At 57.3% G+C, this 18147-nt stretch overlaps 1 protein-coding gene across 1 annotated transcript; it reads left to right on the top strand.

Moving 5' to 3' along the window:
* Positions 1-3501: 3501 nt before the first annotated feature.
* Positions 3502-16410, top strand: CDX1 (caudal type homeobox 1). The gene is made up of 3 exons (XM_029998477.2): positions 3502-3979; positions 15783-15928; positions 16154-16410. Exons 1-3 carry the CDS (start codon positions 3553-3555, stop codon positions 16358-16360), a joined length of 780 nt encoding a protein of 259 aa, XP_029854337.1. The 5' UTR covers positions 3502-3552; the 3' UTR covers positions 16361-16410.
* The last annotated feature ends 1737 nt before the right edge of the window (positions 16411-18147 follow it).

Raw genomic sequence — 18147 nt, 5'->3', positions numbered from 1 at the left:
GAGAGGTGGTGGGGTGGTCTCCCCTACAAACCTGCTTCAGCTGTGATAGCTGCTTGCAGCCTGGCCCTGGGGACCTCCCAGCCCTCCCTTCCCCAGCCCTCCTGCTTCCAGGAGATGGCATCACTCGATCACGTATAGCAGCACCGAACCCCAGGGAGCGTCGGGGGAACCCTGGCAGCTCTCCCTCGCCGCTGCATCCACCTGGTTTCCACCAGGAATCTCAGGTCTGGAGGACTAGCAGGAGCTCCCCAGGCTGGGTTTGGTGCTGGGGGTCTCTGGGGTGGATGGAGAGGGTACTACCACCTCCTCTCATTCAGCTGGAGACCCCCGGGGGCTCTGGCAGCCCCTGACCTGCTCACCCATGGGACCCTGGTGCGGGTGGCATCCTGGGGCACCGAGGGTCCCCAGCAGCACCCTTCAGCCCCAGTCTAGCAGCTGGGCTGCTCCTCGGGGAGTCCATGGAGGGGAGCCCACAGAGAGCTCCTCACCTGGCTTTTCCCCAGCATAAACTTTGCCAACCATAATCCCCACCAGCAATAAACAGGCCAAAGAAAAGGAAAAGAGGGAAGTTATTGTCGCTGGATTTTTATGGCCCAATTGTCTTCCCCTGCCCCCTTCGCCCCGTGCCGAGGGAGCTCATGGCACGGCTGTTAGCAGGCACCTGGCGATGCTGCGCCCTGCCGAGCCCTTCACCTGCTGCAGGGACGATGCAGGTGTGGGGTGCTGCCCCTGGACCCCTGAACCCCCCGGTCCCCAGCAGCTGCCTGAGCCCCTGGCCTCTGTCTGCTCCATGGGCTGGGAAAAGGGAAATCGGGGCTTGGGCCACCCATCACTGTCTGCGGGAAACAGCCAGCGGCAGGAATAACCCCAGCATCCCCCGTCCCTGAAAAGCAGCCACCCCTGGGGTGGGACCCAGCAGCCACCTGCATTCCTCTGTACCTCCCGCCACCTGCTCAGGGGGGGATTTTCTTCTTTTCTTCTTTTTTTTCCCACTCCCTGAGCCAGCATCTCTTTGCTGGCGGGAGGAGGAGAAGGAAGAAGGCCTTGGCTCTCTTGTTTAAACAAAGCCATGGCTGTGCTGAGACCTTGGGAAAAATCCAGGATAGATGGGGTTATATGGTGCATCAATCAATCTGCCCTGCGGTGTAAGTTGAGATTGTCACCGGGTGGGACGGTCATGACAGTCACCTTTGTCACGAGGGAGGGAGCCCGGGCAAGGCTGGGCGAGGGGCCGGGGATGCTGGGGGCACAGGGAAGGGAGAGGAGGATGCTGCAAATCGCTCACCTCTTGCGGTACCTTTGGCCATGCCAGGTCTCAGGAGGGATAGCCTAGGCGATGCCAGCTCTGGAGGGGGGTGATTTCCCATCGCCGGGGTTTTACTCTGCTCCTTTCTTGCAAACCGGATCCCTTCCCTCTTACCCCAACTCCCTTCTCTCTCATCCTGGCTCCCACCTCTTTGCAGGGAATAGAAGTGGCACAGGGGCATCTGTGTAATATTTTCACCCAGTTTCAGCCGGAATTGGGGCTGAAGCAATGGGACAAGGAGCCCAGGACTGATGCAGAGCCACTGTGGGTCCACAGCTCTAGGATTGGGGGTGCTGCCCTGTTATGGCTCCAGCGCGGCGTGCTTGATTGCAGGGTGGGAATGGCAGCAACCTGGTCTGGCTGTGGCTGGAAGGGCTGCGAGGTGGGTACGGCGAGATCTCACAAAGTCCACCTTGAACAAACAGATGACAGCAGTGCTGCGGGGGCTCGGGGACGCGCCGATCCCTCCACGAACATGGGAGAGCTCAGGATGCTGTGGGGAGGAAGGGCTGGTGTGGGAGCGAGTGAGGCCCCTGGGAACACCGCTGGCCGGGTGCTGTCCCCTACCCACCGGCTAACGCTGGGGACATCTGCCACCGGCTGCAGGAGGGAAAAGCAAGAAATGGCCGTGCATCAAATGCACCGAGCTCCTCAAGTCAGAGAGGCTTTGCCGGTTTTGTTACCATTTTCCTTTTAACCCCACAAATCCGGGAGGCAATCCCACACTGGAAACACTTCCCACAGTCATATGTGTGATCAGGAAAAGCTCTGAAAGTCTCTTGTTTTATCTCTTCCTCCCAATTTCATCCTAAATCTCTTTTTTTTTCCCCTGTTTTGCTTTGGTTTTTTTCTGTTCCTTACTGTCAAATTCCAGGCTGTTTCTGTCCCGGGAGGGTGAGGACTGACCAGTCCTTGCCCTGCTCATGTTTCCAGCAGGGGAAGGGGCTGGTGCAGAGAAAAGGGCAGAGGTGGTCTTGGGGAGGTGACAAAACGCCCTCCTGGAGCCTCTGCTGGGCTGTGCTTTGGTTTGAGGAGAAAAAGCCAGCCTGCAAATGACGACTGTGACTACGCGGTGGTGGCCAGCGCAGCTGGAGTGTGACGCTGGCGGGGAGGGGGACGTCAGCGGGGAGGAGGCTCCCGGCTGCGGATGATGGGGGTTGCTGGCCTGGATGGCACAGAGCTGGTCCTTGGTCCCTCGTCCCCCTCCGGAGCGGAGGTGTGTCTGGCGTGATGGGTGACAAGCTGGTGATCTTCCACCTCCTGCCTTGCAGGCAGACATGGCTTCATGAGTGTCTCGTTTCTGCTTGGTTTTCCCGATCAGAAAACATACAGGGATGTTTTTGCTTCTTTAAGAGAGAAAACAGACAAGAAACTTCTCTTCCTGCAGGGTTGCGAGCCCCTCGGAGCCATGTCTGAACCCAGGGATTCCCTGTTGGGTCCATGGTGGGGGCATTCCCCCTGCACAGAGCTGACTCTGCCTGTCCGTCTGTCCCGCTCTCCGGGGCCAAGCTGAGCTTTGCTATTGGGGTTGGAGGGCTGAGTTTGCCCCCAGATGGAGTAAATGCAGGGGGACCCAGAGCCTTCTCTTCCTTCCAGCCCCCCTTTTCCGAATCAGGAGGATGCTGGCGTCGGGCATGGGAAAGCATCACCCCGGAGCAAGGGGTTGGTGTCTCCCAACGTGGGGACAGGGCTGATGGCCGGCACAGCCCAGCTTGTCCCCTGCTTGCAGCCGGGCTTTAATACGAGGGCTCAGCCCAAGGCACCCTGCTCCTGGGGTACAGATGGCTGCAGGGATGGGGGGGGGCTCACTTGGGGCATCCTCGTGGGTGACACCCGTGATGCCCTAGCGTCCCCAAAGCCGGTTGCTACCGAGGGACCATGGCTGGTGGCATGGGGACAGCCGCGAGGAGGGGAGAGCGGAGGGGACATGGGGTCCTCGGTGCTCCCCGGGGTCACCCACCGCCTCGACCCCCCTGCAGCCGGGGTGGGAGGTTTGAATTCGCCCCCCTCACCCGCTGGGGTTCCTGCACTTTGAAATGCAAACCTGCCTTTCAATGCAAATGCTGCGAGAGGTTGGGCCCAATAAAAGCCTGCGGGCAGGGAGGTGCCTGGCCCCGGGACACAGCTCCCCAAGGCGCCCAGGTGAGCAGCGGCGAAGGAGGGGCGGCCGCCTCCCCGCCAAACCGAACCCGGCCCGCAGCCGGCGGCACGGCGGAGCAGCATGTGCGCGGAGCCGGCCGGGGAAGATGTATGTAGGTTATCTTTTGGATAAGGACACCAACATGTATCCCAGCTCCGTCCGGCATCCCAGCCTCAACCTCAACCCCCAGAATTACGTGCCGGGGCCGCCCCAGTACTCGGACTTCGCCAGCTACCACCATGTGCCGGGGATTAACAACGACCCGCACCACGGGCAGCCGGCGGCTGCCTGGGGCTCTCCCTACACCCCTGCCAAGGAGGACTGGCATTCCTACGGGACCACTGCTATGCCTTCCACCGCCAGCCCGGGGCAGTTTGGATTCAGCCCCCCAGATTTTAACCCCATCCAGCCCCCGGGCTCTGGACTCCTGCCTCCGCCCATCAGCAGCTCGGTCCCCCAGCTCTCCCCTAATGCCCAGAGACGCACCCCGTACGAGTGGATGAGGCGCAGCATTCCCAGCACCAGCAGCAGCGGTAAGGAAACCCTCCCAGCTCTGCACCCCTGCGCCTTCCTCGGTGCAGAGGATCCCTGGGCTTGAAGTCCTGCGGGGCCGGATCCTGCTCCGCAGCTCTCCCTGCGTGGGAACTGCCAGGAAGGACAGCATGCTTGGCCTGTCCTCGGCATGGCGCCTGGTCCCCAAAGAGCCGTGGCAGGGGCCGAGGATGGGCAGGGAGGGTACCGTCCTTCTGCGTTGCTGGCAGCCGGGGTTATATGGTTGGAAAATCCTTTTCCCTGGCCGGTCTCTGTCCCCGCACCCCTGCCCTCGCCTGCTGTCACTGGGTAGGATGGACAGAGCCAGAGACCCCTGAGATCCCGGGGTCCTGCCGGCCCCGAGGGGGTGTTGGACAGGGTGTCTCATACATGCAAGGGTGAGCGTGCAGGGCTGTGGGGGTGTGAGCTGGCGTGCAGCTGCATGTGAGAGCCTGCGTATGGGGGGGTGCATATGTGTGCACGAGGTGCCTTATGCTGTGTGCATGTGTAGTGTGTGTGGATATGTGCGCAGGGAAGGTACCATATGTATATATGTGTAGGGAAGGTGCTGCATGTGCTGTGTGTGTGTATGTAAAGTGTATTCAGTGCTCGTGAGGTGCTATAGTACAGTACCATAAGCTGTTTGTGCGTACGGGCCTTGCTGTATAGATAGTGCCGCTGAGCGCGTACGGGGCGTGCTACGTGCCGAACGCGTGTGTGCAAGGTGCTGGGCGTTGAGGACGGCGCCGTGTGCGGTGCGTGTGCACGCACGGTGTGCGCGCAAAGTGCGGTGCGTTTGGGGTCGGTGCCACGTGGAGGGTGCGTGTGGGTGCTCCTGGTGCAGCAGGCTGCGGGTGCCATGCACCGCGCGAGCGGGTGCCCCCGCTCCTGTGCCCACCCCCCGGCGCGGGCACTGAGCGGTCGTGCTGTCCCAAGGGTCCTGTTGCCATGTCCCTGTGTGCCTGGGGTCCTGTCCCCGCTGAACTCCTGACCTGGGGATGGGCTGGGGGGGGGGCAAGCGTCTGGGGGACCCCAGCCCCCTGCTCACGCTGGCTGAGGGGGCCCTGCTGCCCACTTCAAAGGCGGTGGGCAGATCCCCCCTTGGGGCCAGCCCAAATTGACAAGGGCTTCGCTTTGTCATGGAGATGGTGGCCGGCTCCTTTGGCAGCGAGGTGAGGTGCGGGGCCCTTTGTCCTGTCCTGCCCGCGCCCTTTCATCTTCCAGCCCAGCCTGGACCCATCCTGCCCGCAGCAGGACCCTCTGCCTGCCGGGCTTGGCCAGACCAGTCACCCCTCTCCCTCGCCTGTGCTGGCCGTGAGCTCTGCAGAGCCCTGCTGGGGCCAAACTCATTACAGGAGTGGCTCTGGGCATCTCTCAGGGGCAAATTTGCTTTTGGTTACCACTGCCCCATATCCCCGGGATCGGGGCCAGGGCTCCTTGTTTGCAAAGTGTCTCCAATTTTAGGCTTGTTTCTGGTTCCCCGCTGGACCTGCTGGCCAAGCCCCATGCAGAGACCCTCATGCAAGGGGCTCGTGGAGAGGTCCTTGGGGTCTTCCAGCATGGAAAATAGCTCCTCATGTTGGCCAGATCCACGTGGAGGGAATGGGGCTGTCCCAGTGGAACTAGTGGCTGCAGTGGAGCAGGCAGAACATCCCGATAAATGGAAAAAACCAGCCCCGCTCTGGAAAGAGGAGGGGAGAGGCAGGCTGGTATTTCCTGGCCTATTTTAAGTACTGAATATACCTATTTAGGAAAAATGTCTCCCCCCATACCCAGCGATGGAGACCCACAGGCATGCTGGGGCTGAGGGCTTCCCTCTGCCTCAGGGTGGAAGGGGGGTGTGATCCTGCAGCCCCCCCCCGCAGCTGGGACCCTGCTACTTCTGCAGGTTTTTTAGGTCCGAACATCTCGGTTTCTTCTGAGGAGAGAAGTGGGAGGGAAAATTAATGGGGGGAGAAAGACATCGGCACACCTCTCCTCTGGATCAAGGGCACAGTTTTACACCCAGCAGTGGGGCTGAGATAAAACAGGGGCTTGAAAGTGCCTCTGATTGAGTTAGATGACAATTGAGTTGATTGAATTCTGGAAAAATATCATTAGTTGCTTAGTTTGTATCTCTTAGATTAAATACATACAAAGGGAGAAATAAATCAGCCTCCTCGTTCCCCTTGCACACAGAGGAGGAGCTGCCCCAGCTCAGCCCCAGCGATGTGGGGATGGGTGCTGCAGTGAAAACCCCTTCTTATGGTGCTTCCACAGGTCGGAAGACGAGCGAGGTCCCTTTTTAAGGCACTTGCAGATTAAGGACCTGTCCTTGCGTCTCTGCCGGGTCCAATCCCAGTGCTGCTGGTGCCAAGCGGCTGCAGGATTCAGCCACGGTGGGACCATGTGCTGGGAGACGGTGGGATGCAGCCTGTGTTTTCCAGGGCTGCCCTTTAAATAAAAAAAGAGCCTTTCTCCATTAAGCTTGAAAGAGAGCAAGGCAGAGATGCGTTTGACATAGATAAGGTGAAATTCTTAGATGAATCATTTTATTGAAATCAATAAACTGGACTTTAATCAATCTGGATTGATTAACTACCCATCTCACCGCAGTGGGAATAGGAAATGAATACGCTGACCTTTTTGCTATAAATATCAACAGTTTCATTGCGAATGCTATAAATCGTAATACTTCAGAGGGTTGTAAATTAAGGTTCCTTCTCTGTCTTGCCTTGTATAAACAGCTCTTGGCCGTACTTTGAAAGCTTTTGGGAAAGAGCTGTGCAGTGGTAAGAGAAAATGTTACGCAGGGAATAGGAGTGTGTCGGGGGCTTCTGCAAATGCAATCCAGAGCCCAAGAAAAATCAATGAGAAATCTCCCAGTGACTCACGCAGAGTCAGGCTTTACAGGGGGATGATTTTATATACTTGTTGCTAAATACGTGTGTGCTTCACCCAGCTGAGCCAAGATAACCCTGCAGCAGAAGGGATTGCGACGCCAGAGGGCCGGTCGCTGGAAATCGGGAGTTAAAGGGAACCAAGTTGGAAGATGTGCCCAGGCCTCATTTCTCTCTCCGATGTCACCTCTTTTTCTGCTCATAAAATCTTCACGAGCAGCGTGTCAGAGCCTCATGCTTCCTCCTTATTCACAATTATTTGCAAACTTCCCTGTGAATTGCACCCCATCTCTATAAAAAGCTCAGGAAGGTGGCTGGAAACGGCAGCTTGCTGAACTTTGAAATTCACCCTCTGCTCGTTAGTTATGCAAATCCTCAGATACTGCCTCGGGTCTGGCTTTTAGGTCACTAATCGAGCTGGGGCTGCAGTGCTAAATATTGCAAGTGAAAGTGCAATTGGGGCATCCCTTGGGGAGGGGAACGTGCTTGGGTCTTCATGTGGTATCAGTGTCCATGGTGCCGGGGTAGGTTTCGGGGTGATGGAGAGCAAACAGTGATGTTCCGAGCGTGGGCGAGCAGCAATCTGCTGGGTATGCAGTTTTCCATCTCAGTTTTCACTATTTGCAGCTCAGTTTTCCAGCTCTTTGTTCAGCTCTAGTGAGGTCCATGAAAGTTGGAGGAAAGACTAAAAACCCTGTTAATGAAATAGTGAAACGTTTTCCATGGACAGGTGGGGTTCATGCCATGCATGGTACTTTTGGGGGTGATGGTGGGGGCTGGAGGACAGTGCATTTCTCTGGTCAGTCCCTGTGTGGGGGACCCCTCTTTAGGACACGGTCGCTCCCCATGAGACACTTTGCTCCTCCAGGTCACTCTGTGTGTGCGTGCATCGGGCCCCATCAGTCTCCCCTTGAATTATTAACCCACAACCTGCTCCTGGCCCCAGCTGGGATTTGTTGACCACTTAGCCTGCTGGCCAAGGTACAGGCCTTTCAAACTTTCCTAGAATTGACTTTCCTTGAACAAAAAGGGCTTCCCTGGAGCACTGGCGGTACCTACGTGATGGGCTTGGCTGGCTAATACCCTGGGATTAGCAGAGGGACACTTTAAACTTCTGGCCAATGGCAGATGTTTCCTACAGGGAACCCTTCAAGGACGCCCACTGCACTGCTGTTAGCTTTGCGATTGCCCGGATAAGGGGCCAGATCCTTCCCCCGTGCTGCCCCACGGTAAGAATGGGCTGAGCCTTATGGGGCTACAAAGGTGGAGCGGAGTCCCGGTCCTCCAGTCCACCACCGCCTTGCTGTCCTCCTCCTGCTGTAGCCGGGCCAAATCCAGCCAGGTGGCAGATCCAGATGAGCTGGATCCGGGCTCAGTGCCGCGGGGCTGGCATGAAGGCGATGCTCTGAAACGGGCTGTTTCCAGCCAGCGTGCACTCACCAGCCCGTGCGCTGCCCTGGCACTCCTCACCCTCCTGCGCTGGTGCGGTCTTTGACCCAGCGCGGGAGCCTGGCTGGCGGCGCTCAGCTTGGCATTGATAAAACCATGGGAGCAACTGAAGGAATTCGCCAGTAGCCAAAATAAAAGACTGAATCACTGCAGGGCTGGGAAATGCTTGCCCCAATGCCCAGCCTCAGACTGCCGCCCCTGGGGTTGAAGCATCTCGTGTGGTGTTGCCCCGTGTCCAAGGATGCAGGGCTGTGATGGAGAACCACTGGCTTGCTACAACCGCCCGCAACCTGCTCCTCATCCCCTTGGGGTCTGCACCTCCTGGGAGGAAGATGAGCCTTGCAGGAGGGGTGCCTTCGCCCACGTGTGAGGGTGTGAGTGTGGATCTGGCCCCATCCTGCTGTGCCGGCAGTGCAGAGACCAGCCAGGGGCCAGCCTGTGCTCCTGCTCACCGGTCTGTGGTCTCCAGATCCAGCTCTTCCCCAGGGTGTTTCTGCCCCTTCCCAGCAACTGGGCTGCCCTACACTCTGGCTCTGCCAGTCCCATAACCTCCAGGCATGCAACTCCCAGCCATGGTCTCACTTATAGCAAAGCTTTTTTGGAAGCACAGAGCTTGATCCTCTGTGTAGAGGAGACTAGAAAGCCATCAGGACAAGTGGCATGGTTTTGTAAGTGAAACATTTCCAGTGCATGATGTACAAAGGTGAATCAGATTTTATTGCTAGTGGGTGCCCATGGGAGCATTACCGTTTGCTCTGAAGTCTTTGGCACCAGGAAGAAATCCCCAGGTTGGGTCAATGTCAGGTGAACAGCCATGCAAGGAGCTACCCTGGGAGTTGGAGGGTTGCTGGGCTCCCCGGAGGGGCCCCCAGTGCCCTTGGGCACAGATAAGTCCTACCTTCAACCCTGATGGCTGAAATGCCCATTTCCCAACCCAGAGCAGAGCAGGGGGAGCTTTGGCAGGGGCCGCTGGGTGAGGATTCATCCAGCATCCCCTCCCTCCCTCTGCAGTACAGAGACATTAAATATGTACGGGGAGAGGGGGGTGGTGGTTCCTCTCACCCAGTTTTTGACACCCAGCAGTTGTCTAAATCCAACGACCTTTGGCAGAGGAATGATTTCAGGCAGGGATCTCGGGAAGGATTGCCCTCCGGAGGGGTTCGTTTCTCACTGGCAGTGATGAATCAAGCCTCATGGCTCTGGTCCTTTGCCCCATGTCGGTCGTCCCATCCATCACCCCTCTGCTTCCTGCAGCAGAGGAAAAATAGCTGGTGATATTGAAGCACGCACAGGAAGGGGAAGGCTTGTGAAAAGCCTGACCTGCTGGTTCCCAGCACTCAGGGAGGGGTGGGAGTTCGGGTTTAATCCCCCCCCCCCCAGGCCACAGAGGAGTGTGGGTGCTTTGGAGCAGTTGCTGGAGTGGGAGGGGAAAGGAGAGGAGCAAGTGTGTGTGGGGCAGGGGGGGGGCAGAGGGAGGGCGTCAGGGGGCTCAGCCCCTGCCACCATCAGTGCAGACTTTGGGGTTCCCATTTCCAGTAGGTTCAGGAACAGTGAAATGAGCTGGGCTGTCTGTCCCGAACATCAGCATCATTGCTGCGCAGAGCAGCTGCCATCGCCGCTGCTCGGCAGAGGGAGCATGGACCCCTCTGCACAGAGGCAGCTGGAGCACATCTGGCTGACAGATGAGGGTGGCTCCAGCCAGCCTGGAGTCTCTTGAGCTTTAGAAGACGACCCCAGCCCTCTCCCGGGCCTGGGGTCTCTTGTCATGGGGCATTGCTCTGCTGGCTGTCCCTGTCTTTGCAAAGTGTGGGGGGATTTCCCCCCCATGGAGCTGCAGAAGGACTGGGGGTGAAGCTGTCCAGGGAGCCCATGGCTCTGACCCTGGGACTTCACTCATGTTTGGAGCTGCTTCTGTGCCTCAGTTTCTCCATCCGTAGCATCGCCTAAGCTATGCCAGGTGAGGGGGTAAGTTTTCCTTGATGCTTTCCCTGGGGAGGAATGGCAAATCCTGAAAAAGCACTGATTCTTCTGAAATGGGAGGATTTTACCCTCTTTGCAAGTAGATACTGCTCATTCAGAATGAAGCAACTTTATCACAGAAAGAAAGTACCCACCCTGAGGGCGACAGCCTTGCACCCCATCTTGCTGCACTTTAACTCCAGTACAGACAAGTTCTTTCCCTGGTGCTCACTGGTGATGGGACTTTCACACCTGATGTTTTCCAGCTACATAATTAAAATATTGTAGTGCCATCAGATAGTGTGGAACCAGGCACCCAGTACAGACAGATGGGTAGATGAGGCTGTACAGATGGAGCCAGTGCATGGCCAAAGCATCACCAGGAAGGTGAAACCACGCAGGGCAGCTCCGGGAGCACGTTGCCCGGACTTTTCATGCCAGTCATGCAAAGAGCCGCTGCGCAGCGGGGCGTGCAGAGCCACCGAGCAGCCATGGGACCGGCCAGCAACGCCTTCGTCCCCCACGCCAGCATCTCCCGTGCAAAGGACCATGCAATGCCCCCGTGTCCCCACGCCTCGGGGACCTACCTCTGCGGTGGGGCACGACAGCCGGCACCGCGTTGGGCTCTCATCTCGGCAGCTCCGGCAAGCGAGTCGGGGCTGCCGTACCCCGGCTGCCCTGATCGGAGCCCTGATGGCTGCGTAGTGGCTTCCCACAGAGCCAGGGTTTGCAGCTGCTGCAATTTTGAGCTGCTTTGACCTGTGAAATAGAGACCTTTAGAAAAGCGCACAGGTTTATGCTCCTCGCTGCTGGCAGCCGTGCTGCTCCTGCTGCAGCTGGGAGGGCTGTGTTCTCTGGATGGGGATCCTTTCTTCGGAGCTGGCCTGATCCCCTCTTAGCCGTGCTGGGCACACCGGGCTGGGTGCATCACTCTGTGGGACTGGGGAAAAGACAAGTTCCAAATAACACATGCAGGCTCTTGCTCCTTTGCTATTTTCCACCTCCTCCCAGGGTGCCACTGCCCTGCAGTCTCTTTCCTCCCTGATTTGAATCAGCCCCTTCCCAGCTGTTCTTAGAGCTGCTCAAAACCAGCCACAAAATACCCCATATTGCCTATCTGTTAGGGTGTTTGGGGAACAGTTTCTTATTGAAAGTCATCGTTTGGGCAGGCCAGGGCTGGGGAGGGTGAATACCAACTCCCTGGCAGCCTCCACCATGGCCATGAGGGTGCAGAGCCCAGGATGGTGAGCACAGGGATCTAGTTTGATTTTTCCTTCCCCTGCCAGGCTCCTACCCCTGGGTCCAGGGCAGGAGTTCCAGCATCCCCATCCCCAGGGCAGGGCTGCCATGGGGAGCGGATCCGGGCCGGGAGTCAGGACCCCATCCCTCTGCATGTGTGCGAGTGCGTGTGCGTGCACACTCAGGAGTGTGTCCCTTGGGGTTTGCACAGCACATTAAAGCTATTCCCTTATCTAATCACAGCTCAGGTGAGTGCTATTAGGGTTATACATTAACAGTAGTAACGATACCTTCTCCCCATGCAGCCATTGGCCCTGCCTTGATCCCAAAGCCGAAACTGTTCCCGCCGGCCCCGCGAATGGCTCCGTTTGGCTGCCTGAGCAGTTCCTTTGCCTGGTCTTTTGGGGACAAGCAGGAGGGACTTTAAATGCACAGCAGGGCTGGAAGGGGCTAGCAGCCATGCTAGGAGGCATCACCAGCACGCCCTTTGCACCTCATGCACCCCATCCGCGCTCCCCCCCGGTGCAGCAGCAGCAGATCCGGGCTATCCCAGCCATGGGACAGCCCGATCCACCTCCATCGGGCTTCCCTGGAAATGCGGGAGCGGCTCCATCCGTCTGCTCGGCCATGCTCCCTGCTGCGGCACCGGGGTTTCCCTGTAGGTACGAGGGCTCCCTGTAAGGAGCTGGGCTGACTTGTCCCGAATTTCCTCTTTCCTTTCACAGAGCCATAAAAAGTCTCCAGGAGAGAGTTAAGTGTAACCCAGCATTCATATTCAAGGTAGTTGAATTATTCATTGTCAATAGTATTTCTTGCGAATCCTTTTTTTTCCTTGTGAATCACCCACGATACATTCCCAAATTCAGCAAACATCACTGAAACCAGCAATTAGTCGAGATGAATAACTTTCTATCTCTGGCTTGGTCATGAGCCCTCTGCTTTGAGTCTTTGCTACCTGATGTTGGGCAGCAAGAGACTGGTGCCCAGCTCACATGGCGACAGCTCGCGGGCACGGCTGGCTATCTGCCAGACCTAAGGCAAAGCAGAAGCTTTATCAAGGATGAACACTGAAGAGGGAATAACAAAGAACAAGCTGTGATGGATCTATTTACAGCTGCAGCAGGAAATAATAATTCCTGCTGGAATTCATGGAATATGTGGTATTCACAAACCGCCTTACTTCTTTATTCTTTAATTTATATTTTTTACTTTATCTGCCAATTCCTTTGCTTTCCAGCTGTTTTTTTCTCCAAGCAGTGGTATTCAAATAGCAATATGGCAGATAAGATCATTTTTAAGTCATTATCTCTTCAGAAAGGTTTTTGCTTTCAAATGAAAAAAAACAGATACATTTATATGAGAAAGGAAAAAAACATGTAGGAGTCCCTGAGCCTGGAGCAGACAGAGGGAGCCCAGTTTCTCACGGAGCTGCTAAACCTTGCATAAATCTCCGCCGGTGCATCTGGTTTATTCTGTAACTCCCCGGGAATCGCTGTGTTTGCAAATTCAGCACAGGTCCCTCCTGGGCCGGGATGCAGAAGTCCTTCTCCCGCCGATGAACCTTTCACCTGCGGGGCGGCGAGAGGCGGCAGCGACCCCACGGGAGGGACGGGGGCCCCGTGGGAGAGCGAGGGGAGAGCGTGGGGTCCCTCGTGGGCTGGGTGCGCGGCACTGTGCCGCCGTCAGTTCTGTTTCGAGCCACCACAACCGATGTGTGGCAAAGAGGGAGACAAACACCCAGCAACGCTGCCGTAGACCCCTCGCACACTAAATCACTGCGTTTCAGCCATGTGTCTGCAGACATCTCCGTATGCACCTTGCTCGATCAAATTTAACTTTTTCACCCTGTTTTTACCTGCATAGTCACCCTATGTGGCCAGAGGCAGGTTTGCCCTCAGTGGTGGTGAGGAGGGATTAGGTGTTCGTTTCTAAACAGCCCCGGGATGAGCTGGGCTCCCCGCTCTCTAAAGCGGTGACTGAATTCATCACATCCCTCAGATAGGAGTTAGTGGCTAAAGCCCAGCCCTGGTGCCGGGAGGTCTGGTTTCAATTCCTGGCCATGTGGCAGCCTTGCTGTGCTCCTACCCTCCTCTGCGGATCGCTGGAGAGCTTTGGTGCTTCTTGGGGACCGTGCTGAGACCCTCACCCATCACCCCGCTCACGTTGCGCTGAGCCCATGCCAGCACCTCCAGGAGCAATGGCAGGAGGACACAGAGAGTGACATAGTCATGGAAATTCGGTGCTAACTTGAATCGCAGGGCTGCTGCTTTTGTGCTTGGGAGCACCGGAGTCAAGTCCCAGCAGGGCGAGACACTTCCCGTGCCCACCCTGGCTCCCACGTGCACCCACGGGTGCACACACGCTCAGGCGCTTCCACACGCGGTTTGCTCGGTGGCCGATGGCAGGAGCTGGACCTTTGCTGGCTCTTGCTTATTTAGTAGGAAACCAGCTGCCTTTTTGCATCCTATGGGATGCTGCGAGGGGAATGACCCCGAGGGAGCCCCTCTCCCACTCGCAGTGTACTGTGGCCGTGGGTTGTCCTGTCTCCGACACTCTTTTACATTTATCTTTCAGCACAAGTGGCTTAGGAAAGTCCCCATCTTCTTGCAATGGGGAAGCAGGGAAGAGTCACCCTTAAAAATAAAATTGAGTAGGTTGAGAAACAAATTTGCAGCCTGGGGGTTAGGATTTTGCTCTGTGGAGATTCTCTCATGTCTGATTAGGGTTGAATCCACTCCGGCGCCTCTGAAGCACAGTTTTGCTCTGTGCCACCCAAACTTCTGCTCCCACTGGGATGGTCAGAATTTAATATTGCTGTGACTTCTCAGTGTCCATCTGATTTGGCCCAAACTGGCTGATGTGCCAAGGACTCATGAGGGGGAACGGATTAACAGGATGGCAGGCACACAAAGATCCCCTTTCCTGGGGGGAGCAGGCTCCAAGCGAGGTTTTATGGGTTGCTGGGTCACTAGAAATCCCTCCCTGCACATCTGCAGCAGTGATGGGCAGTATCCTGTCCATGCTGGTACACCCAGGACAGCCCCAGGGAAATCCATGGAAATCCTGCCCCTTCCCATGGTAACATTGCTCTTAGCAGCAGAAATTCAGAAGATGGGCAACCATGTCTGCCAGGCAAACAAATGGCTGGGTTCCCAGTCGGAAGGACAGTGGCTGCTCAGCTGAAAGCACGGCTCCGTCCCTCTCAATGCCCTGGAACAGGATTTTGTTATTTTGGGTGGAGAAGCAAATACTTACAGCTGTGTTTATTCCCCACCCATGGGTTCCGCTGCAGAGGAAAGCACCAGGGACTTGTCAGCAAACCGCTGGGCATGGGCATCCTTCCCTGAAGTGCCACCCGCACCCCCCGCGACCCCCAGCCCAGGCAGAGTTCAAGCCCATGGCTCCTGCTCCGCAGCTCACCCCGTGTGTATGTGGATTAACGGAGGAGCTAACGGAGAAGACGGCTGGGCTATTTTTTTACCGTATTTTTTTCTGCCAGAAAGCAGCAGGTGCCATTTGCGGTCCCGTGGGACGTGCATCTGTGTGCACAGAGATGTGGGACTTGATGGCGCCGAGCTCTGTCCATATCTGGGGGGGCCCAAGGCGAGATTCGGGCTGGCTTTGGCCAAACGCCACTGGCCCGTGGAGCCAGTCCTCAGGAGTGCTTGGGCATCGTGTGGGCTTTCTCCAGTGCATCTTTAAAGACTGCACCAGATGAATAAGCACTGCTCTCCACCTTAGCTCAGTACATGGAGAAGGAAAATAACCCTCTTGGTGGCAGAGAAATGCTGTCATTCCTGGGTTTTCTATCTCTCCCCTGTCCTGATCCATATGCCTTCAAGTGATGGCACCTTGGGTTTGGGCTTCGTGGCAAAGAGCTGGGCTTCCCTCAGCCCTCCCAGGCTGTATTTTTGCAGGCAGCTTGTCCTCAGCCCACCACAGGGCTTGCAGCTCTGCTCGTCTCAGGGACGGTGTGTCATGGCACATGGGATTTATGGTCCATCTTCTCGGGATGCCTCTGGATCCCTTCTGCTCTTTCCACCAAAGCCCAGGTACTTTCTAACACGGGGAAACATCCTGGTGCTACCCAGGATGGTCATTAAATCAAATAGGAGCCGCACGAGTCTCTTTTCCACTGGTGCCCAGGGCACTGCCATGTTTCTCCTGAGCTTTTCACAGGTGGTTATGTATCTCCTCTGTGCCCTTCTGGATGCTCCTACCCCTCCACTGCTCCCCTTCATCCCCTCTCAGCTCACCCCCACTCTGTTGTCTCTGCCAGGCAAGACCAGGACAAAAGACAAGTACCGGGTGGTGTACACGGACCACCAGCGCCTGGAGCTGGAGAAGGAGTTTCACTACAGCCGCTACATCACCATCCGCCGCAAGGCCGAGCTGGCCGCTGCCCTCGGGCTCACCGAACGGCAGGTCAGTGCTGCGGTGTCCCGGGAAAACCATGTCCCAGGTGGAGATAGGGCTGGGGAGGGGAAGGGCTGCAGCCCAAGCAGGCAGCAGTGGTCCCACCTTGCTCCATGGATCTCCCTTCTCGTCCAAACTCTGGGATTCCCTCCCTGCCCCAGAGGGACCCTGAGGGTTGTCATCCTTGGCTGCATCCATCGGCCTCTCTGCATCACCAACTTTGTCTTTCTGCAGGTGAAAATCTGGTTTCAAAATCGGAGGGCGAAGGAGAGGAAGGTGAACAAAAAGAAGATGCAGCAGCAAAGCCAGCCCACCAGCACCACCACGCCGACGCCGCCGGCTGTCGGCACACTGGGACCCATCGGAGGCCTCTGCAGCAGCAGTGCCCCGAACCTCGTCTCCTCGTCTCCGCTGACAATCAAGGAGGAATTCATGCCTTAATCCCCTTCACCAGCTATAGACACCAAGAGATAAGCACTATGCAGCAGAGCCCAGCCGGTCCGTGTGCTCTGAAGAGTGACAGCCCCTTCCCAAAGACACGATGGTCCCCGGCTGAACCAACGGGGCCGCCAGCGAGGCTGGGCGAGGTGGCACCAGGACCTTCCCAAGGGGCTGGTGGGCTCTCTCCTATGTAAAAACCATAGGTTAGGTAGTATTGCTCTCCTGTAGGAAACATGCACGGGTCTGGTCTCTAGTATTTGTAGCCCAAAGCAAGGTCCTAATGTCAGCAGAAGGAAGGGGGGGGTGGTGGAGGATGGCTTTCCTACGGTGCTTCAGGTGGAGCTGGTAGGATGGTTCCTTTGGTCCTCCTGGTGATCCATCTGCCTGGTGCTTTTGGGGCAGTCTAAAGAAGAACTAGAAAAAAGACCTGGCTGGACTCAAGGCAAGACAAATTTCTGCTGAGCTGGTCTCCTGGATCTGCCGTGCCGGGAAGGGGGCTGCCGAAGGCAGAGTGAGTTGGACTGCGGGAGCCAGGCAGGACCCTCGGCCGTAGGACCCGAGGGGGGACTCCTTCAAACCACGGCAACGGTGGCGAGCCGGAGCACATCCTTGGTGGGAGTCCCTGCACATCCCCACCCACGTCCCCCAGCCCCCCCGGCAGCACCCGGTCCTGCACCCCCAGCTCTGCCCCTGCACCCACAAGGAGCCAGACGGAGACGTGTCTGGCAGCCCCGGTGCCCTCGGCTGTGCCGTGGCAAGGCGGCACTGCAGCCATCCTCCACCTGGAGCACAGGGAGAGGAGAGAAGGGAGTCAGGCACAGGCACACGGGAGGCAGACCACCCTGCTGAGCCCTGAGACCACCTTCCCATGGGGAAGGGAAGGAGAACAAGGTTTGCCATCGGGACGGGGTGCAAGAACCAGCCCCAGGCCATCCAGAAGGGCAAATACCGTGAGAGCTTTGGGGTGCTGCTCCAAGGGAGCACGGCTGCCACAGGCACTGGGAGCTGCTGCCAGGGTGGGCAGGGGCCAGCTCAGGCAAAGGAATGGCTGGCACGTGCCCTCGTGTTAGGTGATAGAGGGGTGGTTTCCAGAAAGACAAAGAAGTGGTTTTTTTCCTATCTTCTTCAAAACCCAAAGGACTCCAGGTTTTTGTTCTCCCTGTCTCCCCCCTCCTCCATGCACTGCACCACCTCTCGCCCACTGTGTGCCCTAGGCCAGTAACTAATAGCCCTCTTTTCCTACTGGTGAACTGCAGCTGAAATGTCCCTTCATCCTGCTGAATCTGGACCACTGTATTGGCCTGGGTTAACTTACAGCCCGGTTTCAGGTGTCCCAAAGGCCAGCTGGGCACAGCTGGGGGACAGGAGGGTGTGTGGCTCAGGGCTGCACCCGGTGCTCCTGGGCTGCGGTTTTCCAAGACCAAGACAGGGATGAGGGAGCACAAGCCTCGCACGGCAGCTTGCATGGCCTTTCCCAGCACCATCTCTCCGAGCTCCAGAAAGGTGGAGCAGCAGACATGTCCCCTGCTGCCTGCAGAGCCCCCGGCTGAGCCCCTGCATTGCATTGCTTGTGCATCACATCCCTCGGCCGCCCTGTCTGCCACCAGCCTCACACCACTCCCAGCCCCTCCTCGCCCAGAAAACAAGGTGCCCAGGCACACTGCGGATTTTCCAAGCATTTCCCTGCCATCCCACTGCGCCTGCCGCCCCACTCCAGCCCTCATAGGATTTGGGTCTCCCTCCTGCGGGGGCCAGTGACGCCTCCCTTGGCCACCGCTGCCAGCTGT

Source organism: Aquila chrysaetos, chromosome 22 (genome assembly GCF_900496995.4).
Source record: "Aquila chrysaetos chrysaetos chromosome 22, bAquChr1.4, whole genome shotgun sequence".
Taxonomy (NCBI): Eukaryota; Metazoa; Chordata; class Aves; order Accipitriformes; family Accipitridae; genus Aquila; species Aquila chrysaetos.
The sequence above is the reverse complement of the archived record's forward strand: the minus strand, read 5'-3'. Positions and strand labels throughout refer to the sequence as shown.

What these genes read in the sequence shown, in the direction of transcription:
- CDX1 (XM_029998477.2), top strand. Translation starts at nt 3,553, where the DNA reads ATGTATGTAGGTTATCTTTTGGATAAGGACACCAACATGTATCCCAGC. An exon ending in TCCCAGCACCAGCAGCAGCG is followed by an intron (nt 3,980 to 15,782) that starts GTAAGGAAACCC and finishes TGTCTCTGCCAG; the next exon opens with GCAAGACCAGGACAAAAGAC. An exon ending in TCGGGCTCACCGAACGGCAG is followed by an intron (nt 15,929 to 16,153) that starts GTCAGTGCTGCG and finishes GTCTTTCTGCAG; the next exon opens with GTGAAAATCTGGTTTCAAAA.